The sequence below is a fragment of the Spea bombifrons genome, chromosome 8, assembly GCF_027358695.1.
Source record: "Spea bombifrons isolate aSpeBom1 chromosome 8, aSpeBom1.2.pri, whole genome shotgun sequence".
In the NCBI taxonomy this organism is placed as follows: domain Eukaryota; kingdom Metazoa; phylum Chordata; class Amphibia; order Anura; family Pelobatidae; genus Spea; species Spea bombifrons.
In genome coordinates, this window is record NC_071094.1 from 33,470,219 (window position 1) to 33,495,059 (window position 24,841).

The 24,841-nt window shown below is 43.6% G+C and overlaps 2 protein-coding genes and 2 non-coding genes across 5 annotated transcripts; 3 read left to right on the plus strand and 1 right to left on the minus strand.

The window, feature by feature from the left end:
• Positions 1-1,697: 1,697 nt before the first annotated feature.
• Positions 1,698-13,201, minus strand: LOC128503340 (P2R1A-PPP2R2A-interacting phosphatase regulator 1-like). 2 transcript variants are annotated; one of them, XM_053473403.1, is made up of 10 exons: positions 12,766-13,201; positions 11,806-11,884; positions 7,254-7,310; positions 5,591-5,637; positions 5,449-5,503; positions 4,907-4,999; positions 3,641-3,729; positions 3,259-3,320; positions 3,022-3,118; positions 1,698-2,539 (listed from the first exon to the last, which is right to left on the minus strand). In XM_053473403.1, the coding sequence occupies exons 1-10, from the start codon at positions 12,864-12,866 to the stop codon at positions 2,395-2,397; spliced, it is 825 nt and encodes a 274-aa protein (XP_053329378.1). In that variant the 5' UTR covers positions 12,867-13,201; the 3' UTR covers positions 1,698-2,394. The 2 variants fall into 2 exon arrangements, with proteins under 2 accessions (XP_053329378.1, XP_053329377.1); XM_053473402.1 differs by having other exon boundaries at positions 3,259-3,323.
• A 4,058-nt stretch (positions 13,202-17,259) lies between these two features.
• LOC128503262 (P2R1A-PPP2R2A-interacting phosphatase regulator 1-like) lies at positions 17,260-23,159 on the plus strand. The gene is made up of 10 exons (XM_053473300.1): positions 17,260-17,595; positions 18,384-18,462; positions 18,849-18,905; positions 19,061-19,104; positions 19,787-19,841; positions 20,368-20,466; positions 20,924-21,012; positions 21,765-21,832; positions 22,153-22,246; positions 22,991-23,159. The coding sequence occupies exons 1-10, from the start codon at positions 17,495-17,497 to the stop codon at positions 23,109-23,111; spliced, it is 807 nt and encodes a 268-aa protein (XP_053329275.1). The 5' UTR covers positions 17,260-17,494; the 3' UTR covers positions 23,112-23,159.
• Positions 20,645-20,783, plus strand: LOC128504177 (small nucleolar RNA U109). The gene has a single exon (XR_008355409.1). It is a non-coding gene; the product is annotated as a small nucleolar RNA U109 (small nucleolar RNA).
• LOC128504178 (small nucleolar RNA U109) lies at positions 21,886-22,027 on the plus strand. Its single transcript, XR_008355410.1, has one exon. It is a non-coding gene; the product is annotated as a small nucleolar RNA U109 (small nucleolar RNA).
• Positions 23,160-24,841: the final 1,682 nt, after the last annotated feature.

Sequence of the window (24,841 nt, forward strand, 5' to 3'; positions counted from 1 at the left end):
TTAGATTGTGTTCTCCGTTTTAGCAGTCTGAAAAAATGACACTGTCGCAATATAAAACAGACGCCTACGACACTGGATCTGCATTTACACAGAATATATTTTACATTTATTTCCATTTAATGTAAATGATGGTTTTATCGCTGTATAATCTATACAGGACACAAAGAAGCAATGGAAACTTTTTACATCCTTCAGCTTCAGGCCGATGAGTCATCTCTCCCATATTCTACATATTGTACTTCTACAGAATAAAAATCATAATACTGTTTGCAGGAAATTGCTTATTTTAGTCGATATAAACAGTTTCTTCTATAAACGTAAAATTTAGGATTTGGGAAAAGTGACAGATTAGCTTTATCTTTATTTACTACAGGGAAAAAAGTCACATAAAGCCGGGGTTGACACGGGGTGCTGGGGGGTCTCGGCTTTCATGAGGACAATTCTTAAAATAATTATCTTTCCGACCATTATCCTGACAAAAGAAAAACACAAGGTAATGGTAGCCTCGGTAAGTGAAGCGACGCTGAAAGCTGTGATGGCAACAGCTATCCCTATACCTTTTAAAGGGATAGTAAATTTATTAATAGGCCAAACACGTTTAGACACTCCCTGGAACCCTTGCCCAGGCAGCTCTTGACTTTGAGGGCAGAGAGTATGGCACGTGTCTGCACTACTGCGCAAGAGATGCCCTGCAAGCTAAGGAGCGGGGGCAGGGATACAGTACAAACGCAGAGAATTCGATTCTGATGAACGCCTCAATGCATTCGGTGCTAAGTTATCATATTCATTAAAAGACATGAACGGCTGGGGTGTCTAACAATTTAAATTTATAACATACAATTATATTATATAAAAGTATAAAAAAAAAAAAAAAAAAAATCAATGCTTTTGCGCATTATGATTACAATAAAATTAAAGGTTTACATACATGACTGCTTCCCGACTCTTAAGCTTCAACACAAAACATGATATCTGTATCTTATTCTCTAAACTGGATTTCTTTTTGTCTGAACGATATAAGAATCCTCTCTAGTCTGCGAGGCTATTGGGAAAGTGGCTACTGGGAACGTACTGGGAATGTACTGGGATTGTACAGGGCATCCCTTGTCTTGGAGTCCACGGCATCTGACGGGCTGTACATTCTGTCGACACAGTAAGCTTTCACAAACCCAGCCACCTGCCTCCAGCCTCAGCTGCCGGCTGCCGGCTGCCGTCCGTGTCCACAAACACAGACGAACCCCAGGCCATCCTTAAACTCGTAACGAACCTGAAAACTAAAACCCGCACCGTCAAAGTAATTCAATAATGTGCTCTACATCCGAAGACTAGTTACACAAATCATAAAGGAGGATCTTCGGGAATCAGACGATCAAATGAGTTTTTTTCCCTCTGTTAGTTTTAACACCAAAGTTGCGAGGATGGAGAATAACGTAGCACTTGGCAAAATAATGTATGTAAGTGGAAACATAGAACATCTGTGTTTAGATTAGAGTCCCACTTTAAGCTTTCCAGGCAAGCCCCGACTTTTCGAATACTTTTGAGTGACGTGCAGATCTATGGCAATGCTTATAGCCATCATCAACAACGGTCTCTAATAAGCTTCCTACCCTTCACAGTCAACCGTCTCAACGCACAGAACACGGAGTCCACGCATCAGAACTATTTAACCATACGAGTCAAATGACTGCACAGTCAGCTTTTCCATAAGGGTCGTTTTATTAAAAACAGAATTCAGGCAACTTTTTAAAAATCCTTAATTCAGATCACAACGTTCGAGAGACTCAAATGATACAAATACTAAAATACAAGCCTTCAATAAAAGAGCATCCGACAGTAGTAACGTATATTACAGAATGACAGCCTTTCACTCATATCCCCCATAAATAAATAGATCTTTGCTTTAGTGTTGGGGACAAAGGGTTGTCAGCAGCTTAAACAAAACAAGTTGGCCTTAATACAAAATAAGCTCGGTTGAAGTATTTTACTGGAAAATTGACCACGGAGCAGTTGAGCGAATCGTCACGTGCAGAGAATTAGAATTTCCTACAAAGACTGAGTAATAACTGAAAAGAAATGTCTGTTACTTTACAAGTCCTTCCACTTTTGGGAACAAAAAAAGATGGCAGAATGAATCACAGACATCAGCTACTATGATCCTTATGAAGCCGGTGCGTCCAGCTGTTCCTGTCCTGGTTCTCCTGCCCGAAGAGCCATTGTATATCCAGAAGTAAATAAAGCACAAAGGCACTCAAGGGCTGCCCTTAGATGAGAAACAGCCAACTCACATTTCTAGCGCGAAAGTGAACACACAAACATAACTATGAATGTCTCGAGGCATTTAATCAGAGCGTATGCTCCGCTGGGGGATGGGAATCACACCACCCGGCTCGTGTATCACTTGGGTGAAATACGGTCAACTGGCATGAACAGGGAGCAGGAGTCAGACGACGAAGGAGATTCTGTAACTATGTTTTTAGCAGGGGAGCCGCACGATGAGCTGAGGCTGCTGCTACTTCCATCCAGGGTTTCGGAAGACAGACTAAAGAATAATGGAAAAAAGAAAAGCACAGTCATACAGTCCTATTATATCACACAGTCCCATTATACTATTACATCACACAGTCCCATTATACTATTACATCACACAGTCCCATTATACTATTACATCACACAGTCCCATTATACTATTACATCACACAGTCCCATTATACTATTACATCACACAGTCCCATAATACTATTACATCACACAGTCCCATAATACTATTACATCACACAGTCCCATTATAGTATTATATCATACAGTCCCATTATAGTATTATATCATACAGTCCCATTATACCATGCAGTCCTATATACAGTCATTATCTAGCCTGGATCACACTTATAATATTATTATTCACTTTTATTCTAAAAATGTGTTTCACAGTTCAGTTGTAGATCACACACAAGATGTTCAGAATTCTAAGTAATTTCATAATAAGTTTTAACTCAAATGACGATGAATAAAAATGAAGCTCACCACGCGCCAAGATCTGATAAATGTGTAACATCGGGAGAAAGAATGTTTGCAGTTCCTTGGAAAAGTCTTTTTGGCTGACTTTCAATCTCCATTTCACCTTAGAAGAAGAATTTCTAATCAGTACGCTCGGGAGAAACGTCGTTACATTTTGGCTGGTTTGTTTGTTACCGGGTTCTGCACAAGATTAGCCAAGAAATCATTGCCAACGTGGAAATACATGGAAGGATGTCCTCTTACCTTTTCTCTTAAGAGGTCCAAGAGAACTTGGACGAATACAGTTAATGGGACTCTGACTCCTCCTGCTTAAATTAAGGAAACCTGAAGTCAGATCACTCATTAAAAGGGGCAGAAGAAGAAAACCAAGAAAAATAAAATCAGGTCCAACCAACGCGCTACCATTACAGACCGGTCACGCCAAGTTAATTATAGAATGCGGCCTGAGGGTAGACGTTGGACCCTACATTCCATATCTCACATGGTTTGATTACTTCCAATAAATTATCCGATGAAACTGTCTCGGGATATACCGGATAATGAAATAACGTCACGAGGTTCAGAAGGTTAGCAGAGAAGTAGACACTTTTGTAAAACACGATATTGTCACACATGAGATGCTTACGTGGCAAAGCGTCTTGTAGGACTAGGCGTGGGGCTGGGAGGCAGGCCATTACTGCTGACAAAAATTTGTAACGAAGGCGAAAAACATTGCTAGAAACAAAAAATAAACGACGAATCATCCACATGCTGATTGTTACTATCTCCGACATGCAAATCAAAGGACATTTTTGTTTGATTATGCCCAAAAAACACGATTTATATAAACAAGCCGTAAACAATCTCGACAACTATCCCATCTTTGTCCCCAAAAAACAGATCAATGACACCAAATATATTGTCACGTATTACAGTCTGCTCGAGATACGTTACAAGCTCGGCTACAAGATACCAGTTTTGTGTGCGGAGCTTTTAACACCGCCCAGCGTGCGCCAAACATCCTCTTCCTCACTGTTTTTTGTGAGAAAAACCCCCCAAAAACTTATAATTATAAGAACTCAATAGAAGCTAAGAGTTGTTTTTAATTAAAATGAAGCTGAGCAGAACAGAAAAAAAATACTAATCTTGTGAACTCTTCCGACGTGACAAAAAAGTGGGTGATGTTTCCATTAAAGACCACGTAAAACCGCTGCAGGATTTTGGTTTAAATAAGGGCACTCAGGACTCAAACACACGTCGGATTTTCTTTGTAACTGAATTACCATGGTAATAAACACGAGACAAGATTAAGCAACGGCAGATAACATATTATATCTTCCCTAATCTTACCAACTTGTTTCAATGAGCAAACTATGCAGGCGGATTAACTTATATATATATAGATATATATAGATATATATAATGGTAAAGTGACATCATCTGTCAGACAGACCGTGTACAATACACATTATATTTATCGTTCTCTCTAGTTTACAGCATACCAACTAGATGAAAGAGGCTCCTATAGCACAATAAAATAGGTACAACATCTGAAAGGATGAAATAACATTTAAGGATGAACGGACACAAGCAGATCGGTACATAATTATTATAGAGTCACTTCATAACTACACACATGGTGACAATATTGGCAAGGGATGCTATTTAACCAGTCTGGAGTATAAACGTGTGATGCCTAGAACCAAATGTCCGCTTAACCCTCGCCACATTAAACAAATTGAACCCACAACTGTTTGTGCAGCAAAGCTAGAAGATGTGCAAAAATATTTTCAAAGACAGGGAGCCCCGCAGGACGCGTCCAATGTACCAACATGGCATCGTATGTCTTCAAAAGCACGAGGAAAGGAGCCATGAAAAGACTTTGTAAAGTTAAGCGTCACGCGTCACTCACCTTTCCAATCCCTCTGGTGGGAGAAGGAGCAGGGGACACGGGCACAAAATCTATTCGCTTTGGAGAAAATGACTTGTCTAAATCATTGTCGCTCTGGAAGAACAGAATGACACAAATGTTACGAGAGACAGTGAGAACATACAGAGAATCAGCGCAAAAATAAAAGATATACATTTCCAACATGACAAACTCAGAACTGATATAGTAAATCTTGTACATAGGTTGCTCGTGTTACAATATTTGTTTGCACAGGATTATTTCTCTGTACTGCCCGGATCTACCGTTATGGTAGCCCATTCAACAGACTAGGATGCCAACGCCATAGACAGGGGCCCACAGGGTTCAAACACGGGCCCCGCAGCACATCGCATGGCTGGATGCTAGTAAAGGATGTCTAAAGATAACGTAGGATGCTGGGACCAGAAGAAATTTGTGCAGCGGGGACAGTTCTCGGATAAAACGTGCACACTTAAGCCGGATGGATTGCACGTGAACCGCCTATACAAATAAACATGGCCCGGAACAGGCATAAAAAGGGTTACCAGACTCAAGCTTTCCTCCCAGGATTGGCTCATCTGCATCGCTACCTGCACCTCCCTGCAACAAGAATTCAAACGGTTACAGATCACAAACATGTCGGCAGACGTCCATGTGTCCTACCTGATCCTTCATGTACACACTGACCTTTCATGTGCCGTCTCTCTATTTATCATAAGATCGACTCCTTCCTCCTGAAACACACACAAAACACCATTATAAGCAAAGAAGAAGAAAAAGATTAGCGATGGTAGCAGGGCTGGCCCAAGGCAAAATGCCGTCTGGGGCGAATTTTAAAATGCCCCCCCCCCCTGTACAGACCTGTGGCGAGTCTCCCTGTTCGGTCTCGGTGCCGGCTTGTAATGCTCAGCTCGCCGCAGAGGAGAGAGAGAGGGGCGCCGAGCGGGTACCGACAGCTTGGTAAGCGAAAACCACTCGGCACCCCTTTCTCTCTCTTTTGAAGGGCTTGGGGCGGCTCCATTATCGGGCCGGCCTTGGATGGGAGTCTGGCCAACAACTTGTTTCAATGAGCAAACAGCGCAGTCGGATGTACGTGTATATATTATAGTGGTAAAGTGACATCATCTGTCAGCATCGTGGTGCAAGTTGTGCACTTATTACCCAAGAGCCGAGTGTAGGCGCTACGTACCAGATCTCCCACCAGAGAGTATTACAAGAGAACAAATACAATCGGTGCTACTTTATTATATTTTATTTATAAAAGCACGCGATGGGATTCTGTACGGCCAGAGAAGATGTGCACTGAGCGAGGCTGAGATTATTCATTTGCTTCCTGGCTCTGGTTAGTTGCATGTTTGGGATTATCGCAGGTTAAGGTACATTAATTGGAAAGCTTAACTTTTTGCTGCCTCTGCAAGCCAAGAGCTAGAAAGATCCAGCAGTATCCTGAGGGTTTTAGCAGGACAAGCATTTATTAATGGGGAGTTACTATAAGATACAGCTCCAATTACCTAATCGTGACAGGGCATGACTGCTTCCAAGCATGACATCAGCCGCTAGAACTCAGCTGTCCGACGGACTCAGGAAAGACGCTGATCATACATTCCTAAACCCCGCGTCACTGCATTTACTGCGCTGTTAGTGGAACCTCTGCTGGAGGTGTTAACGGTTTGTAACGAGACTAGAATTAGAGCGTGTCTGAGACCGAAGCGGACCAGGCTCATGAGCCAACGCTTCTGGTTTCTATTCTCTAACAGTTACACATTGGTGGGGGTTTAAGAGGGGTTACTGCGGCGTTATGGACCCTAAAAAATAACTATGATCACAGCCTTTTAATGTCTGAAAAAACACATTTTTTACTGGTATAATTTTATTACCTGTCTGCAAGAGCGTTACCAGGTCTGTTAGAAAAAAATTGAATTTTTCACCAATGACAGTCATGTGATTGTGTACTCGCTATATCATAAATACATATACACACTCACTATATGGACAAGAGTATTGGGACACCTGACTATTACACCAACAGGGACCTTGACGACATCACATTCTAAGCTGTAAAATTTGCCCAATTCAGCCTTCCAAAAATAATCATTGCGGCTCACTAATAGTGTGATGTCACCCTTATGATGTAAGGGTATCACCACACTTACAGAAGGTCATGTTTTCCTATCTATAGGAGCCTCCCTGTGTAGGGCCTGCATCCATCTCCCATAGCAAGAAAATAAAGGGGTGAAGACGATGAAGGCTGTGTTGGGCAAATGGTACTTCAAGAGAAGGTACAGTAAACATGAGCATTAATGCATTTATTTATCATTTGTTAAAGGTCCAAAGATGATTGCCGATTTACCTGCTTAATTTGGTGAAGCCTGCTGCTTGATATACGAACAGGAGACGATGGCACAATCTGTTATAAAAAGAAACGCGCCATTATCACATGCCAGAGACATGAAGGCTTATATGCAGTCTTTATTAATACACTGGTTACAGGGTAAATTATGAATGTACACAAAAAAAGGACAATAACAAATTTAAGAGAGAAATTCGAACACACCCCCCTCTCAGCCAGAAAGCCCAATACAAGTTTCACTATAAAACGCCTACGTTCGTTATCGGAGCAGACTATGCATACGTCTCACAGAACCGCGGGGAGTAAAAGGGAACGGTCCTATACATCGTCCAATGTTTTCAAAAAAATTGCTTTGTTTTCTATGTTAAAACAGTTCTAGCTTTTGTATATGTTTTTTCAGGCAACTGCATATTAGCCATTTGGCAAATAGAATGGTTTGGTTTTAATTGCCCGGTTAGACACTGACAAATCTTTGGAGGAACAGACTTCATTGGCATTCTTATAAAGAATCAGCTCAGTGTGGTGTTAAAGCGGTGGAAAGCCAACCAAACGATCACGACTGACAACATGGCGGCCTCCAGGTCCACAGATAAAGGAAGTCCATGGGAACAAACTGCGATAAAGCCAGGCTTTGGACAACGCCAAACAGATTTACTATACACAGGACTGTAAACACAAAAACACGAGTCTCACGGCAGATGTGAAGACCTTAATCAGTCCCTGGTCTTGACTCAGAGTCAGGATTGGGTTATGACTGCCCCATGCATGTTTAAATTCACTGTATCGCTTCTGATACCCTGCTTCAACTTTAACATTTGAAATCACAAACAATAACAGAATGGATAGGAAAGCAGAAGAGGGCCCTTTTCTTGTGAGCTTACAATCTAGTCGGTGGTTGAGAGGGAAGCGAAACAGTAGGAGAATGAGTTGGTCGAGTCAGGATGAGCTTTTGGGGTTGTTTAGATGGCTTGATCAGGATTTTGGTTGAGTGTGTTAGGAAGAAATGTTGTACGCTTCTCAAAAAAAGGTTTTTTTTTTAGGGTTTTTAAAGTCACGTATGAAGGAGAAAGTCTGAAAGAACGGGGAAGGGAATTCCATAGGAAGGGTAAAGCATGGGTAAAATCCTGGACATGGGAGTGGGGAGAGGTACTGACGGCAGAAGAGAGCAGTTGGGGGGTATTTGGATAGGAGGGGAGAGATATAAGGGGGTTTAGTGTTCTGTAGGTCAGGAGTTTGAAGTTGAATCTGGAGGGTTTGGGGAGTCAGTGGAGCGATTGGCACAGAGGAGCGGCAGACGAGGAGCGGTGACAGAGAAACATTAATCTAGCTGCAGTGCTGAGGATGGATCGGAGCGGTAAAAAGGTAGGAGATGGGGAGACCGCTTAGTAACGAGTTGCAATAATCCAGGCGGGATATCACAAGGGAGTGGATTAATATTTTGGTCGTTTCTTGTGTGAGGAATGGGCAGATTCTGGAGATGTTTTTCAGGTGAAGGCGGCAGGATTTGGTGAGGGACTGGATGTGAGGGACGGAGGAGAGAGCAGACCGATGCGTGAGACTAGGGCAGCCAGCTTGGTCAGCTGGTTGGACGGTGGCGTTGTACACATAATAGAGATGTCAGGAATTGTAGACAGAGGGGGTGGCGGGATTATCATAAACTGATAGTCTTGGAGATCTTGAGCTTTAGGTAATAGGACCCCAAAAAACTAGTAATGAATATAATATTTTTTTTCACATTGTAATGCAGATCCTGGATAATACCGAAATATGACACTCAAGTCATCTCAAAGACTTCACTAAGCATGATGCTGTGCAGACCTGGCCTGTCTGAAAAGAACAGCTCACAAGGGTTTGCCTTCATAACATTGTTTTCTATCACCTCAACGCACCTTCAGACACCCACGTTAGTGAATAAACACCAAGTGTTCCAAAGTGTCTCACGGTTGTGTGTCTTACGCAGCATTTTAACCTCTTGCAATGTGTTTCCTTGTTAATGCAGCAGGTATGGCTGGAATAAACCTTGACCGATGAATATTAATTTGTGTCAGATCCCCAACTACTACAAAAAATAATTTCAGCCATCTTTCTATAAATATAAAGTGCAAAACGAGGAAAGTGTTAAATACGGGAAGCACCATAAATAAAAAGTAAAAAACAAAACTTAAGAAGAAGAAAGTATGTTTCCCTGACTAATGAGGTAGTGGCAGTAATGACACAATGAGTGATTAATGCAGCACCGAACGGGTAGAAAAGTGATCTCATGTCTGCAGTAACACTGGACACGTAAATACCCATACAGCCCCCCGAAAGCAATGCATTGGTCCTGGCTAGCTGCCCCCTTTGCCTTGCCTTAAGGACACCATGAACGAGCGAGTCCACAATGAGGAGGGGATGATGGAAATACGTTAACACTGCATGATTTCTAATTGAGGGGATAAAATATATACATATATATATATAAAAAAACATTTCCTTTAAAATAAACGTCAGAAGGAATTTCCATACAAAAATCACGTTTACAAAGCTGTTCTGGCCCCTACACGGCATTGATAGCTGCTGACTTGCATTAGCTCAGGGCGCAGACCGTGAGTCCGGTAACCATCGGTATGGAAATGAATGTATGTTTCCGAACCAATGTACGGATCCCAGATGTATAAAATTATTTGCTGTAGGATGCCGTGTAACCGGTGATAGTCACACCAATTAAATCAGTAAGTCGTAGAGTTAAGAGTATAAGAAAGAGGTGTACTCTGTGTTTCATAAAGAAACATTTTTATGAGTATTATTTATTGTATGTGTATTATTTATATTATGTGTATCATTAGCGTCGCTTTAATGATCACACCCTTTTGCTAACAATGAGAATGGTTACATATTCAATTATATTGTGAACTCACTTGGCACAGGGTTGAATTTGTCTGCTGGAGAAATACTGGCTTATGTTCCAATATTATATTTTCTATAAAAACCTTAAAATAATAAAAACGTACGTCTCAAAAAAAAGCGCACAGCAAACGTCATACAATTATCAGATTTTTGTAGCCTCAAAGATTCTGAAATGAGAAGAGACGCTCTGAAGTCACGTGGGTGCCGCTGGGGTACACCGCCAGGCCGACTACTACTGCGGGCTGATGACACGAGGCGAAGGTTAGGAAAGAGGGTGCCTCTCGGGAACCTTCCGTTAACGGAAAGCAATTGTTTTAGGGAAACTCACTGATCGCCATCCTTCAGTAAGCAGAATACTGGATGGGTTGAGGTTTGAGCGCATCGGTGACCTGTTGCTTCTGCAGCCTTAAACATTACCGTTAAGAACCGTTGGGTTCCTTTAGTGGGAAGTAAATGAAATTGAGCATAAAATCCAGTGCTGTATACAGTATCACTGTCAGAAAGCAGATGTTATCTCATTCTGTTCCTATATCTGCACACCGGCATCGTTGTCTGTCCTGGGTGGCTTTCCCTGCCTGGCAACCACACTGAGCGTCTCCTTTACGGCAATGCCTATCTAGTCCCTTCCCTCGGTCAGTGTCAGGCTGTCTTGTTCACTACAGGCAGAATGATAAGGAGTTTGTCTAGTAGATGGGGCTTGGATAACAGTGCGTGAGAACACATACACATGGCTTACCTGCCGCTGCCCGAAAACGTTACAGAATTCAAAAAACTATTTTCTTAAAAAAAGAACATTTTGAAAACGTATCCAAAACCGGATACTAGTAATAAAAAACAACTGGCAGGACTTGCCCTTTTATCTGCTGGTTTATGGATGTAAAAAAGCATTTGAACGTCATCTTGGTGGCTGTGACCTCTAATCAGCGTATTCTATAGCCTTAGCAGACATGCATCACACCTCCATCATATATATATATACATATATATAGATACACGTCACCCTTTTTTTTCTTTTCTTTATTTAAACTGTTTTTTTTACTTTATTGAACCTGACACTGTTCTATTATGCGATTGTCCGAGGCTTGGAAACCATCGCTCCTGCTCAGTTTACTGAAACGTTGAGCAGCGAACATGGAAAAAGAAAGCACTTCAAAACGCTCTGATCGATTCAAAGCGCCATCCAAGCCGATCTCTCGCTCCAGTACTATCAGGAGACGAAAAATAAGGTAAACATACCGTGATGATGTCATTATCTAGCAGTAATCAACTGAGCCTGGTGAGCTGGGGGGCTGTCAAAGTGCAACACGTGAAAATACATTTGTGACTTCGGGATGATTATCGCAACATTAAAGGGCTATCCTGATAAACACTGGTCTCTCTAAAATGTTTCACGCTCTGATCAATGTGCACCTAAAGACTTAAACAAAAACCTTTGCTGCTTGTTTTGTTTTTAACTCTACTGAGAGAGTGGTAGGTAAGTGGAGCTGTCTCCCAGCAGAAGTGGACATTTAAACATGCACGGGACAGGCATACAGCCATCGTGACTGTAAGAGAAGTCCGAGGACCGGCCGAGGGCCAAATGGCTCTTAAGCGCCATTAAACTCTGTGATGCATTATAGGAGGTTGGACGTGATTAGCAGACAAAGTAAATGAAGAAGCTGCATACCAGACTCTGACGATTCATGACAGTCGTGCTGTTCCTGCGCGCTCTCATCGCATCCGGCTGGAACACCTGCGAACTGTCACTATTCAAAAGGCAAAAACAAACTGTCAGAAGCAAAAACTCAGACCCGAAAACCACGCGACAAACACCCAGCAGTCCTTCCAGACGTTCCCAGCGCCGCAGATTGCTGGGGTGACAACGGCCAACGCGGGACGCAGCACAGAGAACATTTCAGTGTTTCAGAGTAGATCCAACACAACACGCAAATCACACTCTCTAATATATAGAGAAAAAGAAAAATATCTCCCCGGGGCCCCACGCAGGCGCTCAGCGGGCACCCTGCGCAACCCAGCCCCACGCAGAAGCTCCACGGGCAGCCTGCGCAACCCGGCCCCACGCAGGAGCTCCGCGGGCACCCAGCGCAACCCGGCCCCACGCAGGAGCTCCGCGGGCACCCAGCGCAACCCGGCCCCACGCAGGAGCTCCGCGGGCACCCAGCGCAACCCGGCCACACGCAGGAGCTCCGCGGGCACCCTGCGCAACCCGGCCACACGCAGGAGTTCCGCGGGCACCCTGCGCAACCCGGCCACACGCAGGAGCTCCGCGGGCACCCTGCGCAACCCGGCCACACGCAGGAGCTCCGCGGGCACCCTGCGCAACCCGGCCACACGCAGGCGCTCCGCGGGCACACGCAGGCGCTCCGCGGGCACCCTGGCCACACGCAGGCGCTCTGCACAACCCGGCCACACGCAGGCGCTTCGCGGGCACCCTGCACAACCCGGCCACACGCAGGAGCTCCGCGGGCACCCTGTGCAACCCGGCCACACGAAAGAGCTCCGCGGGCACTTCACGCTTTGTTTTGTCCTCCTATATGGAGGTTTATAGGCACACACGTATCACATGCTACAGGTCCCTCTATCCACAAAGTGTACACACGCCGTGACCCCCCCCCTCTGCCCTCACCTAAGCCCGTTGATAAGGGGGGCGCTGTTTGACCTCCTGAGGCTCCCGTCACTCGGGGGTCCCGGGATCTCCATGTCCAGCTCCATTTTCTCCTGGGCCATGTTGGTTACAGCTGGCTGCTGCCCGGGCTCTCCTAGCGGGGGGGGGGTGTTTGTGCGGGGAGCTGACTCCGGGTCCTCCCTTCTTTACTGCTTCATCCTCCCCTGCTTCAGGCCGCACCGACTACTGCAGTAAAGCAAACCCATCAGAAGCCAGCAATACATCCATAGCACGGGAGCGCAATGTGCACTTATTTCCGCTCCGGCCTCCCGAGTGTAATGTAACGCAAGAGAGCGACGGCGACGGACCTGTCCAGGCCCAATCCAACAACACAGCTCGGCCCGATAGTCAGGAGCAGCGCAGCCTCCCCGCGCATGCGCACTTCCCGCCGAGCATCCCCACAACCCCTTTTCCCCATTATACAGTCTTAACACTTTGTGATCACATCCATCTCTCTGTAGCGGTGTAGTGTTTGTTCTGACGGAGACTTAACGTGCCGTACGGATCACCGGGAAAGGCTGCTTATGGAAATTGTTACCATGTAGCAATCCCTAAGCCTTCCAGACCCCCAGATATCTTAATATTTCATTCCACCCCTTTTCTTGGAGGGCCTGGTTTATATTTCTACTTCAGTGATCCCTAACACAGGCAATACAAAATTATGCATAAACAAGAAAAAACATTTAGAAAAATAAAAGGAGGTATTTGTGTCAGACTTGTATAGATCTCCTTTTTTTTCTATAAGGGGCCCCTAAGACCTGGTACCCACCGTGGCCCTACACCTTACAGTACTATGGTGATAATTCCAAAGGACGAAGCAGGAGCACAAGTCTTCTGAAACCAAAAAAGCCTAGAAACCATGGCCTGGCGATGCTCATGGTCTTTGGCCTCATCAGGAATTCAGACGGTTATGTTATTAACAATATTACTTGCAGGAACTGCAAAAGCACCCCATTCATTCATGCACCTAATTGAAATGCACCAAAGCCATTTAGCTCTTGGCGCGGTTTGATGACATCACAGCTGGAAGCTGCCATCTTGGAATTTTTAAATGAAGAGTTTCAAATGCAAATACAGCAGGTTTTCACAAAGCTTCTGTGTTGCGAAATAAGAAGTGAGAAGCTGTCTGTAGGGAAAAACACACACAGTCGGAGAAATTAGAGTATAGGTCCTCTCCACTCCTCCATCCAACACTGAGGCCCCACCATACACATTTTGATCCCAGTCTCTATGTTCTGATAATCTGACCTCATATTATCCCCCAGAACCCCATCACCCTAAAATGCTGAGTGGTATCGCACTTTCACACCTCTGACACCGAACAGGACAGTAATAAATAACCTTACAAGCATATCTCCTATTCAATTGGTGGTCATTTATTAATTGTGGGAATTGATTAAAACATCCAATCATAGCCCATGAACTTAACTACGATTGGACCTGTGCCTTAAGCCCAGTGTTACTGACAATTGCCGTGGTCACATGGCTTTCATAACCAAAACCATAGAGATGGAGCTAGAATTTGTTTGCATGGTCTCGCTCTCTTTTGTGAACCATAAGCTCAGTTATTTGACTTCTTATTTATAATATTGTGCAGGTTCGTTGCTCTAGAGACAAAGATCACGTGACTTTCACTGTTAGAATTCTTTGATTGCTGTGAGTAAAGCAAATCTGGTGTAAAGTTTCCAAAAGTGGTCTTATCACCCTGGTAACTAAAATCAGTTCATACATTTTAGTGATTTGCTGTGGTGATAACACTGGTTTTCAAGATTTTATATATCACTCCGTTTCTCCAGGAAAAAGGGTCCTGGGTAAGCTCCCACGTGGGCTCCCACCCTCCCAACTGTACCTGGGGGCACAGACCTCTCCACTAACCCCAATCCATAGTGTGCAGCCTGCTGCTGGGTGCCAGGATGGAAAGTCATATCCCAACGCCAAACACAGGGTGCGCACAAGACGAGGGAGGAAACGTTAAGAGAGGTCTGTGCCGCCAGGTACACAGATCTCCATCAGACAATGGTGATCACTAAGGGGGGGGCCCAGGTGACAGCTGCTATGGGTCTCTAAGGTAAGCCTGAGCTTAAAGCATTATATCTCTTTGAAGATGGCCGTGTGTTACTCTGTGAACGTTTAGCAAGGTAAGCATTTAAGTCTGTATGGAGCTTTGAATGGGCAGGTCAGGCTTACGATGACTGGAGCCAAGCTAGAATCTCACTGGGTTTGCTTTCCCATTTCAGGTTCCTAAAAGCTGTCTTCCAATGGGCACATCAAGCAACGTGGTGTGAGTTATGACATCTTCATACGTTAGAATCCTCCAACTTTTGGGGAAAGTAGCTGCTCCCCAGCACTGCCTACTTCACATCCCTGTTTTCATCTACTGGAGGCTAGTTCTACCCCATGAGTAGCTCCTGCTCTCCCATAAGGAGCAGGAGAAGCTCTGGTGGACCAGCTCTGTGACGTTTGCAGGTATGGCCAGCACCATATTGCTACTGAGGAACAAAAAAGCCAAAATTCCAAAAGTAGGTACAAAGTGTAAATGAGGAACAGTTTTTGAAGTTATTTGAAGAAAAATAAATTAATGTGATATTTGTTGATATGTGTGATTATCCGTATGGTAAGGAGTTGGCATGGTGCTCCTGGATTTTTATTGTATACAAATAACTACTACGGGCAGTACGCAGGTGTGTTGGATACCCTACCCTGGGGTGGATTAATGACTAGGCGGTCTCTCCAGAATCCATTATGAAGAAGGCATCTGCCAGTCCGGGCAGGGGTTCACTATGTAAGAAGAAAAAAAAAAAGAATAAAACAAGGATTTCTATGATCTTTTACTTACTATCAGTGTAAAGCAATTAGCAGTAACCAGGCGGTGTTTGAGATGATACAATTATTTCAAGTATTTCAGATGAGTCCAGAAATACATTAACAAGTCGTACAATGCACATATTTGTATGTATTTTCTCCTGTATCATAAATTCTTTGTCTCTGATTTTCGTCTGTCAAAGGATTTTAGCTTTTCTTCTCTAATTTTACCAGACCATGCCATTGTTCATTTGCATTCATGGATTTTGTTTATTCCCCTAGAGTGTTGCTGTTGCCTTTCATTTGCCATCTCACCCCCAAAGGGATCCATTGTGAGATCCTGTTGATAACTCACGCTCAGTGTGAAAGTAACAGACCTGAAACTTGAGGCAACACCTTTATTGAATGAATGCCTTAAGTCATCTCTATGCGCAGATATGCAAGCAGGTTGGCGGTCCTGTCCATTGTTCTGTAAAGGACCTTTAACTTGCCCATTCATTAGATAAAGGGAGATTAGCTGAATGGATATAAAATACATGTAAGTTAAACATGAATATTTCTGTGACATACTTCAATTGCAGAATTTCTACTAGAATTCCTGCCAAGCACTTTCAGGCAATGAGTTAGAAATTGGTGGTTCTAAGGTGGTTCTAAGCATTCCCCAGCTTCCTTTTCACATAAACACTATTTGTGGGGTTAGGTCATGGAGATATCATCCTATTTACAGAGGAGCCAGCGGAGCAATCACCCCAGGGCCCTGGCTTTCTGAGAGACCCTGCAGCGTTCTCAGGGCTGCATACCTTGTACCTGTCCCAGGGAGCAGCAATCTGATGGCCAAAGAGGGCGGAAAGAATGGAACAGAAGGGAAAAACAAGAGGAGGCAGAGAAAAAAGCTTGTCATGAAATCAAGAGAAGGGGCCCTTCCTGCATTAATGCCCCAGTGGCCAAAGCTCCGTGATCTGGCTTTACTCATAGACAATGATGTATTTACCGCTGCGCTAGACCCCCTGCCCCCCCCCACACACACTGAGGCTCCCTGTTATTCGGCAGAGGAGCTGTGGCCCCCAGGACCCCCCCCCGTACACCTACTAGAAAACATGACCGCTTATTGATGATACAATATTAAAGGCCTAATCTGCAGAATTTCAAACTATCATAACTAAATGCAATGTTTAGTTGTGCCAGGCATGGAAGTGACAATGTATGCAAGCTGCATTCCATTTTCAATTGTTTGGAGAATTGGGTTAAGAAAAGGAAGAATAGATGGGCCAAGCAGGGGGTATCTGCTGACAAATTCTATGCTTCCATGTAAGCCATACCTTCCCTTATACGCACTTTATATACATGTATTTAGATCTATTTAGATTTTCTTTACTAAGCAGTGTTTACTAGTTTCTTCTGGCCGTGAAATGGGAGTAGGCCCTCCATGAATAAAGTGAATAGTCGCTTTAATGCCATTATCTTATTTCCTCTTGTTATGTAAGAGGCCGGCTGCAGTAAGTATAATACCCCCTGCAGTGGTGGGAGGTGTCCGGGGTAAAGTCTGAAGCCCCCCGGACACCCAGCCTGCTCAATCCCACTTAGTGCTAGGAGATGCAGGCAGGTCCTGCGCATGCGCGGGAGGCTGCGCTTCGCTTCATTCACGGCCCGTATTTTGTTATTTAGCCCAGGCCTGTGCCAGCCAGGAGTACGCTGATCACCATCAGTGGACGAAGCGATCCGGAGGCAGGGACAGCAGCGCCTGCCTTCCCGTGCCAGGCCATGGAGCCTGGAGACCCCACAGCACGCACCGCCCAGCTGTAAAGCGTACGGCGCGGACACACAGGGACTGCAGCCGAGTAACCTGGGAGCTGGGGCCACTCACGGGAGCAGCCTGTGCGAAGCAGGCATGGCTCTGGAGAAAATGGAGGTGGACGTGGAGATCCAGGGCCCCCAGAGCGAGGGCAGTCTGAGAAGGTCCAACAGCGCCCCCCTCATCAATGGCCTCAGGTAAGGGGAGTCTGGGGCAGGGGTTCATACATGGGGAGGGTGTTGGGCAATTCAGAAGGGGGTCCTATACGTTTGGGAGCCAGGTATGGGGGCAAATCTTCCCGCGGGGAACTGCTCAGGGCCCCCGGGTGTAAGGGGCACCCCAGGGGTATAAAAAGGGGCCCTATATAAAAGTGATACAGGATTATTGCTGTATGTTTCTTCTGTCACGGATACGGCCGCCTCGGTTTATACATTATTAGTTTTATTGAGTGTGTGAAAGATGGGGGGGCCCCAGTAATTCTTTTGGCTTGGGGCCCCTGGTGGTCCAGAGCCACCCCTAGGTAGATGGATTGGAACCTGGGGGGCTCGGTTTCATTTATTATGTGTAGGAAGCTGGGTATCTGGCACACGCTGGTAGTATGTAGATTGAGTTTGTATGTATGGCCCCGCAGCGTGTTCCCTAGTTCTTGTACGCAATGTATCCACAGGTAGCCTGCTAACTCCATGCATTGCCTGCTGTGGAAGGCGTACATCTCCGGGTACCCCTCGTGGCGTATGTAGTATATCACCGCATTATAATAGAACCTCTCATCACTCCTAGCTAGCCATTTGCTGGATGAGCATGATGGGGGTTTTAATGCAATATCGTCATGGGGTGGGGATGCTGATTATCTCCCTTGTGCCATATGTATTGGCAAATGGGTTTTGTGCAAATCCTTTTGTTGTCGCATTAAATATTTATCATAATAATGAGTATCACATTAATAGCAGTATAATTGTGTTTTTTTTTATATATATATATACAGTGACAACGCACAGGTGTTTCAGCCGGATTCGCTTCGCGCTCGGAGGAACAGCGCCACAGTCGCCAACCGCCGCAGTGTGGTAAGAGGGAAAGGATTTATCCCAAACAAATGCTGACGGTTAATTAACCCCTTGAATGCTCTTGCCGTACAAAAATGTACAAAAATCACTAAGAGGGTCTGCCATGTGCTCAGTTATGGCCATCGTGCTCGTAATGGTGAGCGGGTTTATGTCTGTGGGGGGGGGGGGGTGTAGCTGCAGTTCTTGTTGAGCTATACATGCCATGATTCTCCGGCAGCCCGTGCTGACACTCATGCAAGGCTAAATCTTTAGCTGCGGATGATGGGAATTGTAGTGACAGCTGAGAGATAGCTGTTGGCTGCCTCTGATTTTTGTTGGCGTTCTGCATTAAATGCCAGTTACAAACTCTCAACGCTCGCTAAGCTGTTTGTTTGTTTGTGCGACAGATACCAATATCATCGCCTATCCGCATCCCCAGCAGCAGGCTGTATCAGATCAGAAGGGTAAGACAGTCTATTTTTTATGGCAATATATTTATAAAAGACTAGAAAAGGGTTTGATACCTAATTTTGTGCCTCTTCTAGGACTGTGCTCCATGGTGTATGTTAACAAAATGTTTGTTTTATTATTTATTTTTTATTATATTTTATTTTTGCAGGAAGAATGTGTGGACCTAATTAATAGAGAAGCTGCGCACGAACGGTAAGTATTTCTAAAATGCTGGGAAATGTAAGAAAATAAAAAATAGAATTATTGGTGCAGCCAAAGCTCATCCTATGTGGGGGGGAAAAAAATGGCTGAAGTAGGAAGGTGTATCCAACAAAAAATGGTGAACTTAACCTCGTAGAAAGTTTGTCGTACTATTTGCTGTGCATTTAATTAAAGGGCGGAATAAGTCGATGTTTTGGTTGGCGCACTGCCTGCTTAGTCAAACGGCACAAGTCGTGTTTGCCCTTTGAAGGATTAGACTTCTCTTTGGTTTGCTCTTTTGCTAAATAGCCTTATTGTGTAACCGGGTTTGGCAAATGCCATGTAGATGTGGGAGCCGGCAAAGGCTGTAGCCTAAACCCTTCAGGTTCCTGATGCTGGTTTTGACGGCTCCATCGTGTAACTGCTTTCATGAGTGGAATGACGTATTCCACTCGTGAAAGCATTGGCAATAATCTATCGTTAATCCAGCGTTTCATTTTGACCGTTGCATTGAGACCTCGCTCTCTTGTTCTAAATATTAATAACTAGCAAAGCTATGCATCAAAGTAACGCACTCTTGTTATGACGGTTCAGACGATACTGCCGGTCCTGTAGCTGGTATTCGTGCACATTAGTACTGCGCATGTCACTCTTTGCTCCTTGCTAAATTAATATTGTCGTGTTTTTGTTACAGAGAAGTACAATCTGCGATGCAAATGAGCATTTCTTGGGAGGAGAGCCTTAGTCTGGTAAGATTGCAGCAGGAACGCGTTTCATTAGATATAACCCGCAGGTCTCTCAGTAGCTCAGAACACCTTTTCTTTTATGGCCGTTGCAGAGGATCATGGGATTTGTAGTTTGACTACCCCTGTAAGAGTACATGCTGACCCCTTCTGCATTACATGCTGTAGCTGCCATGGATGAACGAAACTGGGATTTGTTGAGTTTTATGAGATCTGTACAGAGCCTTAATCAATGGAAACTGTATCTGAAATATTACATCTATCAGGATCTAGTTTAGGATTTTAAAGGTTGTTTAAAATACTAATTCACTAACCGTATAATAATAAAATGTATTCTTTATTATTTATTTTGTAAGCACATGTTACACCCCGAAAACTTTAGTGTACCAAATGACAAATTACAGATCCGCCGTAAAATAACTTGTGTATTTGAGTGTAGATGTTTAAAATTGAGCAAACAATACTGTAGAATATGCTTTTGTGATGTGCCATTGAAGGATTTAAATGCTTTTGTGTCCTTTTGTTTCTCCAGAGTAACGACCTTGCTAAGTTTGTGAAATCATCATCTCCAAAGCGAGTAGATTTTACTCCGGTTTCTCCCGCTCCTTCACCCACCAGAGGAATAGGAAAGGTAAATAGTTTAATTTGGCATTTTCCGATGACCTCTGGGTAGCCCAAACACACTGCATTTGGCTTTTTTTATTTTCTTTAATATATTTGTACTTTGACCATTATACTCCCGGCATTGGAACTTCGAGATCCATAGTTCACTCTAACCTGCTGGGGTAAAAGGTTTTATGATGTTTTTCATGCATGTTGGGTTTTATTATTGTACCTCTTCCCCATGGGATACTAATGAATCCAGTACATGCAATATAATCAAAAGGAGTCATCAGGGCTGCCAGCTTTTAAGTCCGGGCTGAGCCGTAGTATATTACTCCTACACGGGGGTCATTGTGGATTGGGAATCCCATTTGAATGTTTAGGACTGTCTGTATTATCTGTGTTTTTGCATTAGGTAGGGATATAGAGATACATGCAGTGTAAATCGTCTTGATGTCCCTTAGTAACTTTGTTTTCTTTTGTAGCAATGTTTCTCTCCGTCTCTGAAAATGTTCGTGAGCAGCAATGGCTTACCTCCCAGCCCAATCCCCAGTCCAACGAGGCGTTTCACTATGTGAGTGCTCCACGGTCACTTGTTTAGTAGACACTTACACTTTGACATTTGGCCAAGCTTGTCTTCATATTTTCCTTAACCTTATTCAGGTCTTGGGTTTTGTCTTAGATGTATTATAGCCGTATGCCTATACCATGCGTGTTTTAAATTCCCTCTATCTATGAGCCCCTACCGTTTCTACTGGGAGGCTGTTCCATTTATCTACCACCTTCACAGTAAACCTGTAGCATTACAGATTCTAGCCTTTTAACAGAACGCGGGCAGGATGGACCTCAGTTTCTACAGGTCTCCACATCCGCGCGTTGTTGCAAGGCGTTCTGCAAGTTTTAGTTGTCGAGCAGCGGGAAAGCCCCAGGTTGTCTAAACAGATTCAACTTTTTTTCCCCCTTAGTTGGCGCTGTATAGTTTAATAAGTGTCTGAGATAAAAATGTTTCAACTTGCTGCAAAGTGAATAAATCCCCATGCTGATGGAGATTCAGATGGTTACCAGGATTATGGTGATGCTTTATGCTACATACACCGAGTAATCGATATGGGGAAGATTTTGTACATGTTTATGTTGGCGATCTACTGATCCATTTCTCCTACTTCACTGAAGTTTACTCAAAGATGAGCCTTCTGGGCCATTTAGAGGATTGTGAGACAAAAAATGAGGCTAGGTTTGATCTACATATTTTGTGTGAACCGTTTCTCTTATTTATTGAGACGTGAAATACAATGTACTACATATCCTTTTCTACTTCTTGTTTAGGAGAACAAGTCAAAGTCCAAGCAACTGCATCATACGTCCGAGTGTACTTGGTCCTATAAAGAGGAAAGGTAATGGATAATCTGCACCTTAACATTTTACTGCTTTTACGTCCGGTGACTTGAAGCATGGTGGGCAACGATATTGTGTTCCATTTTTGTGGAGCATCAGTGCAGCCGTATCATGCAAGAGAAACATCCACAGGAGACATCAGGGCAACCAGTTGGGAAGTAGAGACTGAGTTGTAGTATATGTCTCCTACAGTAAATACACGTGGCGTGTGCGAGCCATCCATAATACGTCTGTCGCTCTGCGTCTTAATTTTGTTTATTCTTAAATGTCATGGAAAAAGTATCGTGTGTTTATTTTATTTTTATCTTTTTACCTTCAGTTGACATGGAAATAGAAAGTCAACCAAAGAGACTTTTTCAAGGAACGACAAACATGTTTTCCCCCGATGTCACACACATGTCAGATTATAGCTGGTAAGAAACGATCTGTGTATTTTCAGAGAGATCTGAAATGACTTCCATGTGTAGAGTCTGCCGGTTAAACGGTGGTCCTGCAGTTGGAGAAGAGCATCTACGCTGACAGATATATCTATGTGTGTGTGTGTGTGTGTGTGTGTGTGTGTGTGTGTGTATATATATATATGTGTGTGTGAATTCTTGACACGCATGATTTTTAGTGCTCGAGATGTACACAAAGATGAACGTGAGGCTGTGTGGGAAAACTCTAGCAAGTGTATAGTACACATTTTCCATACGTTTAAAAGGAAAATCTCACGTCTGAGATAAAAGCATTAGCAAATGCGAAAGTGGAAATTGTCTATCGCTGTATTTCTTATGAATAGCATTGATTCAGCTGTTCCTGTATAACTCTTATTGCAAATATACATGGTGTAAGCAGCAATTCAAACCATAATGCAGGGGCATACCACACAAGGAAAGTAGTCAGAGGTTGGGCAGACTGGATGGGCCGAATGGCTCTTATCTGCCGTCACTTTCTATGTAACATAAAGTAACCGATACGTTAATTTGTGCAAAGATAAAATATTAGATGTAAACTTTAAGATCGGTCGCTCTTCACAATGATATTGTCTTGCCGCTAGGCTAATGTCTTTAAATGCTGAGCTCATATCTTTTAATGCTTTTGCCCCCCCCCCCCCATTTTGTGTTGTGTGCGTTGTGGTGTTTAACACTAATTGTCGTCTCGTCCCTATTTGTCAGCATGTCTTCAGACCTTGATAGCAGCAGCAGCGTGGGCTCATCGGCCGGCTACGTGTCAAAGGGCAGCAGCTCCCCAGCGACTTGTTCCTTCATGTCGATGGAGGATCACTCACCAAAGTGAGGGCCCCACAGAGACTTTATTTTTGTTTGTTTTTTTCCCCTCTTTCCATGCCCCTCATTCACCAATTCTCCAACTCAGCCGAACTGAACTTCAGTTGTGGCATTGCGAGACCCGAGCAGTGGAGTTGAACTGTATGTAGCGATCCAACAACATGCCTGCTTATTTTTGGGATATTTACATGGCATAGAACCCAACAACGCCCCCCCCCCGTTCCCTATTTATTTTTAAAATCGACTTGGTGATTACAGTCTTGGACTACGAATGTAATTTCCCCTATCCTGCGGAAGATTTAAGATTTACTCTGGACATGCAGTCGAAAGTCATCTAACAGGGAGTAAAACTTGGAAAAAGCTCCAATCCTTTTGAGAGGAGGAACAGAAAGTCTTCCTTGTTGCCAAAACAAAGCCTGCTCCATTTTTTTGTTACCTTTTTCTGGATAGGCTGGCTTTTTTTTTTTTTTTTTACTGTTTTATGGCACTTGAAGGGTTATGAAGACCCAGTTATATGTTTATGGTGCTGGAGCTTAGCGTTTAGATGCCCAGGACCTTGGAAGAAAAGCAGTGGTGTAAAATTCATCATTATGCCATAGAGGTGCAGCTTTTACAGCTCGCTATCTACTCTCCCCTTCCTTGGCGAGCCAGTAACCGTCACTGTGGACAGCAGTCGAAGGACACCCAGATCAGACTGTTGTCGGGCCTTTGTAAATATTTCCTTACGGGACTTTGATGTTCATTTCATACATGTGAACGATAAAATATTAGTGACCCACTGCTCTTAACTTTTCCACTGTGTTTTGACGAGTCTCTATCTCTATACGCTTCTGAAGGAATACCCTCCGCAAAAAAGTAACGCTTTGGTGTAAATTTCATGTATCGAGCCTTTCTAACTAGCCCTGTACTCTTGCACTTTTAAATATTCCATCTGATTTCTATTAAAGTATCTCGTAGCACAAATGGAATATTTTAGCTACCAGAAGGCAGCATCCTCTGGCATGTGAAAATGTAATGCTGGGTGCAAAAAGACATTTATATCTGCTGCATGTAGTAGGCTATTCGCAGGACCAATAATGTAGAATTTTTATTTTATTTAATATTGTATAAATCCTGAAGATCCTTTGTCTCTATCATAGAACTATATTTAGTCTTGGTTAGTCTGCTACTGATTGTAAATAATGTGTTACATTGTCATTATATGTATTTACACAAATTTAACTTTTTTATTATTATTATTTGATGTTGATTGTGTTTGGAATATGTGTGGAGCATATCTTAAACCACTAAATGAATGTAGCAGAATGATCACACAGGACTGAAGAACCATAGTCCCGTACTAGTAGGTCACAATTTGTTGTTAGTTATATAGTTAAAGTTCTGTCCAGATATAACACAAATCAAATGGCGCCGAAGCGGAAACACCCTAAAGTGTGAAACCTTGTGTTGTGTTTAATTTAAAGGCATAATTCGGCAACCAAGTCTCTCACACACGTGTCTTCAGTCCTTGTGATAACAATCATTTAAATATCAGCACCTTTGAAATGCCCCTTTATTTTTTTGTTTGTTTTTCTTCTTCTTCTAAACATTGTATATGCTGTATGTATTTTTTTTATGTGGCATCTTCCTCGTATATTTAGTCAGGAATGCACCAAAGGCAGCCATAGAAGTCCTGGTCAAGGTAGGGGTGCGTGTGTGTTCATCCCAAAGCAACACTTGTAATGTTCTTTTGGGCATGTG

Excerpts from the sequence above, each read along its gene's own strand:
- LOC128503262 (XM_053473300.1), top strand. The coding sequence starts at position 17,495 with ATGGCTCTGGAGAAAATGGAGGTGGACGTGGAGATCCAGGGCCCCCAG. Across the intron at positions 18,463-18,848 it reads TCGCCAACCGCCGCAGTGTG|ATACCAATATCATCGCCTAT; the intron begins GTAAGAGGGAAA and ends TTTGTGCGACAG. Across the intron at positions 19,842-20,367 it reads GGGAGGAGAGCCTTAGTCTG|AGTAACGACCTTGCTAAGTT; the intron begins GTAAGATTGCAG and ends TTGTTTCTCCAG.
- LOC128503340 (XM_053473402.1), bottom strand. The coding sequence starts at position 12,866 with ATGGCCCAGGAGAAAATGGAGCTGGACATGGAGATCCCGGGACCCCCG. Across the intron at positions 5,638-7,253 it reads GGCTTCACCAAATTAAGCAG|GAGGAAGGAGTCGATCTTAT; the intron begins GTAAATCGGCAA and ends TGTGTGTTTCAG. Across the intron at positions 3,324-3,640 it reads CCTACAAGACGCTTTGCCAC|CAGGAGGAGTCAGAGTCCCA; the intron begins GTAAGCATCTCA and ends CCTTAATTTAAG.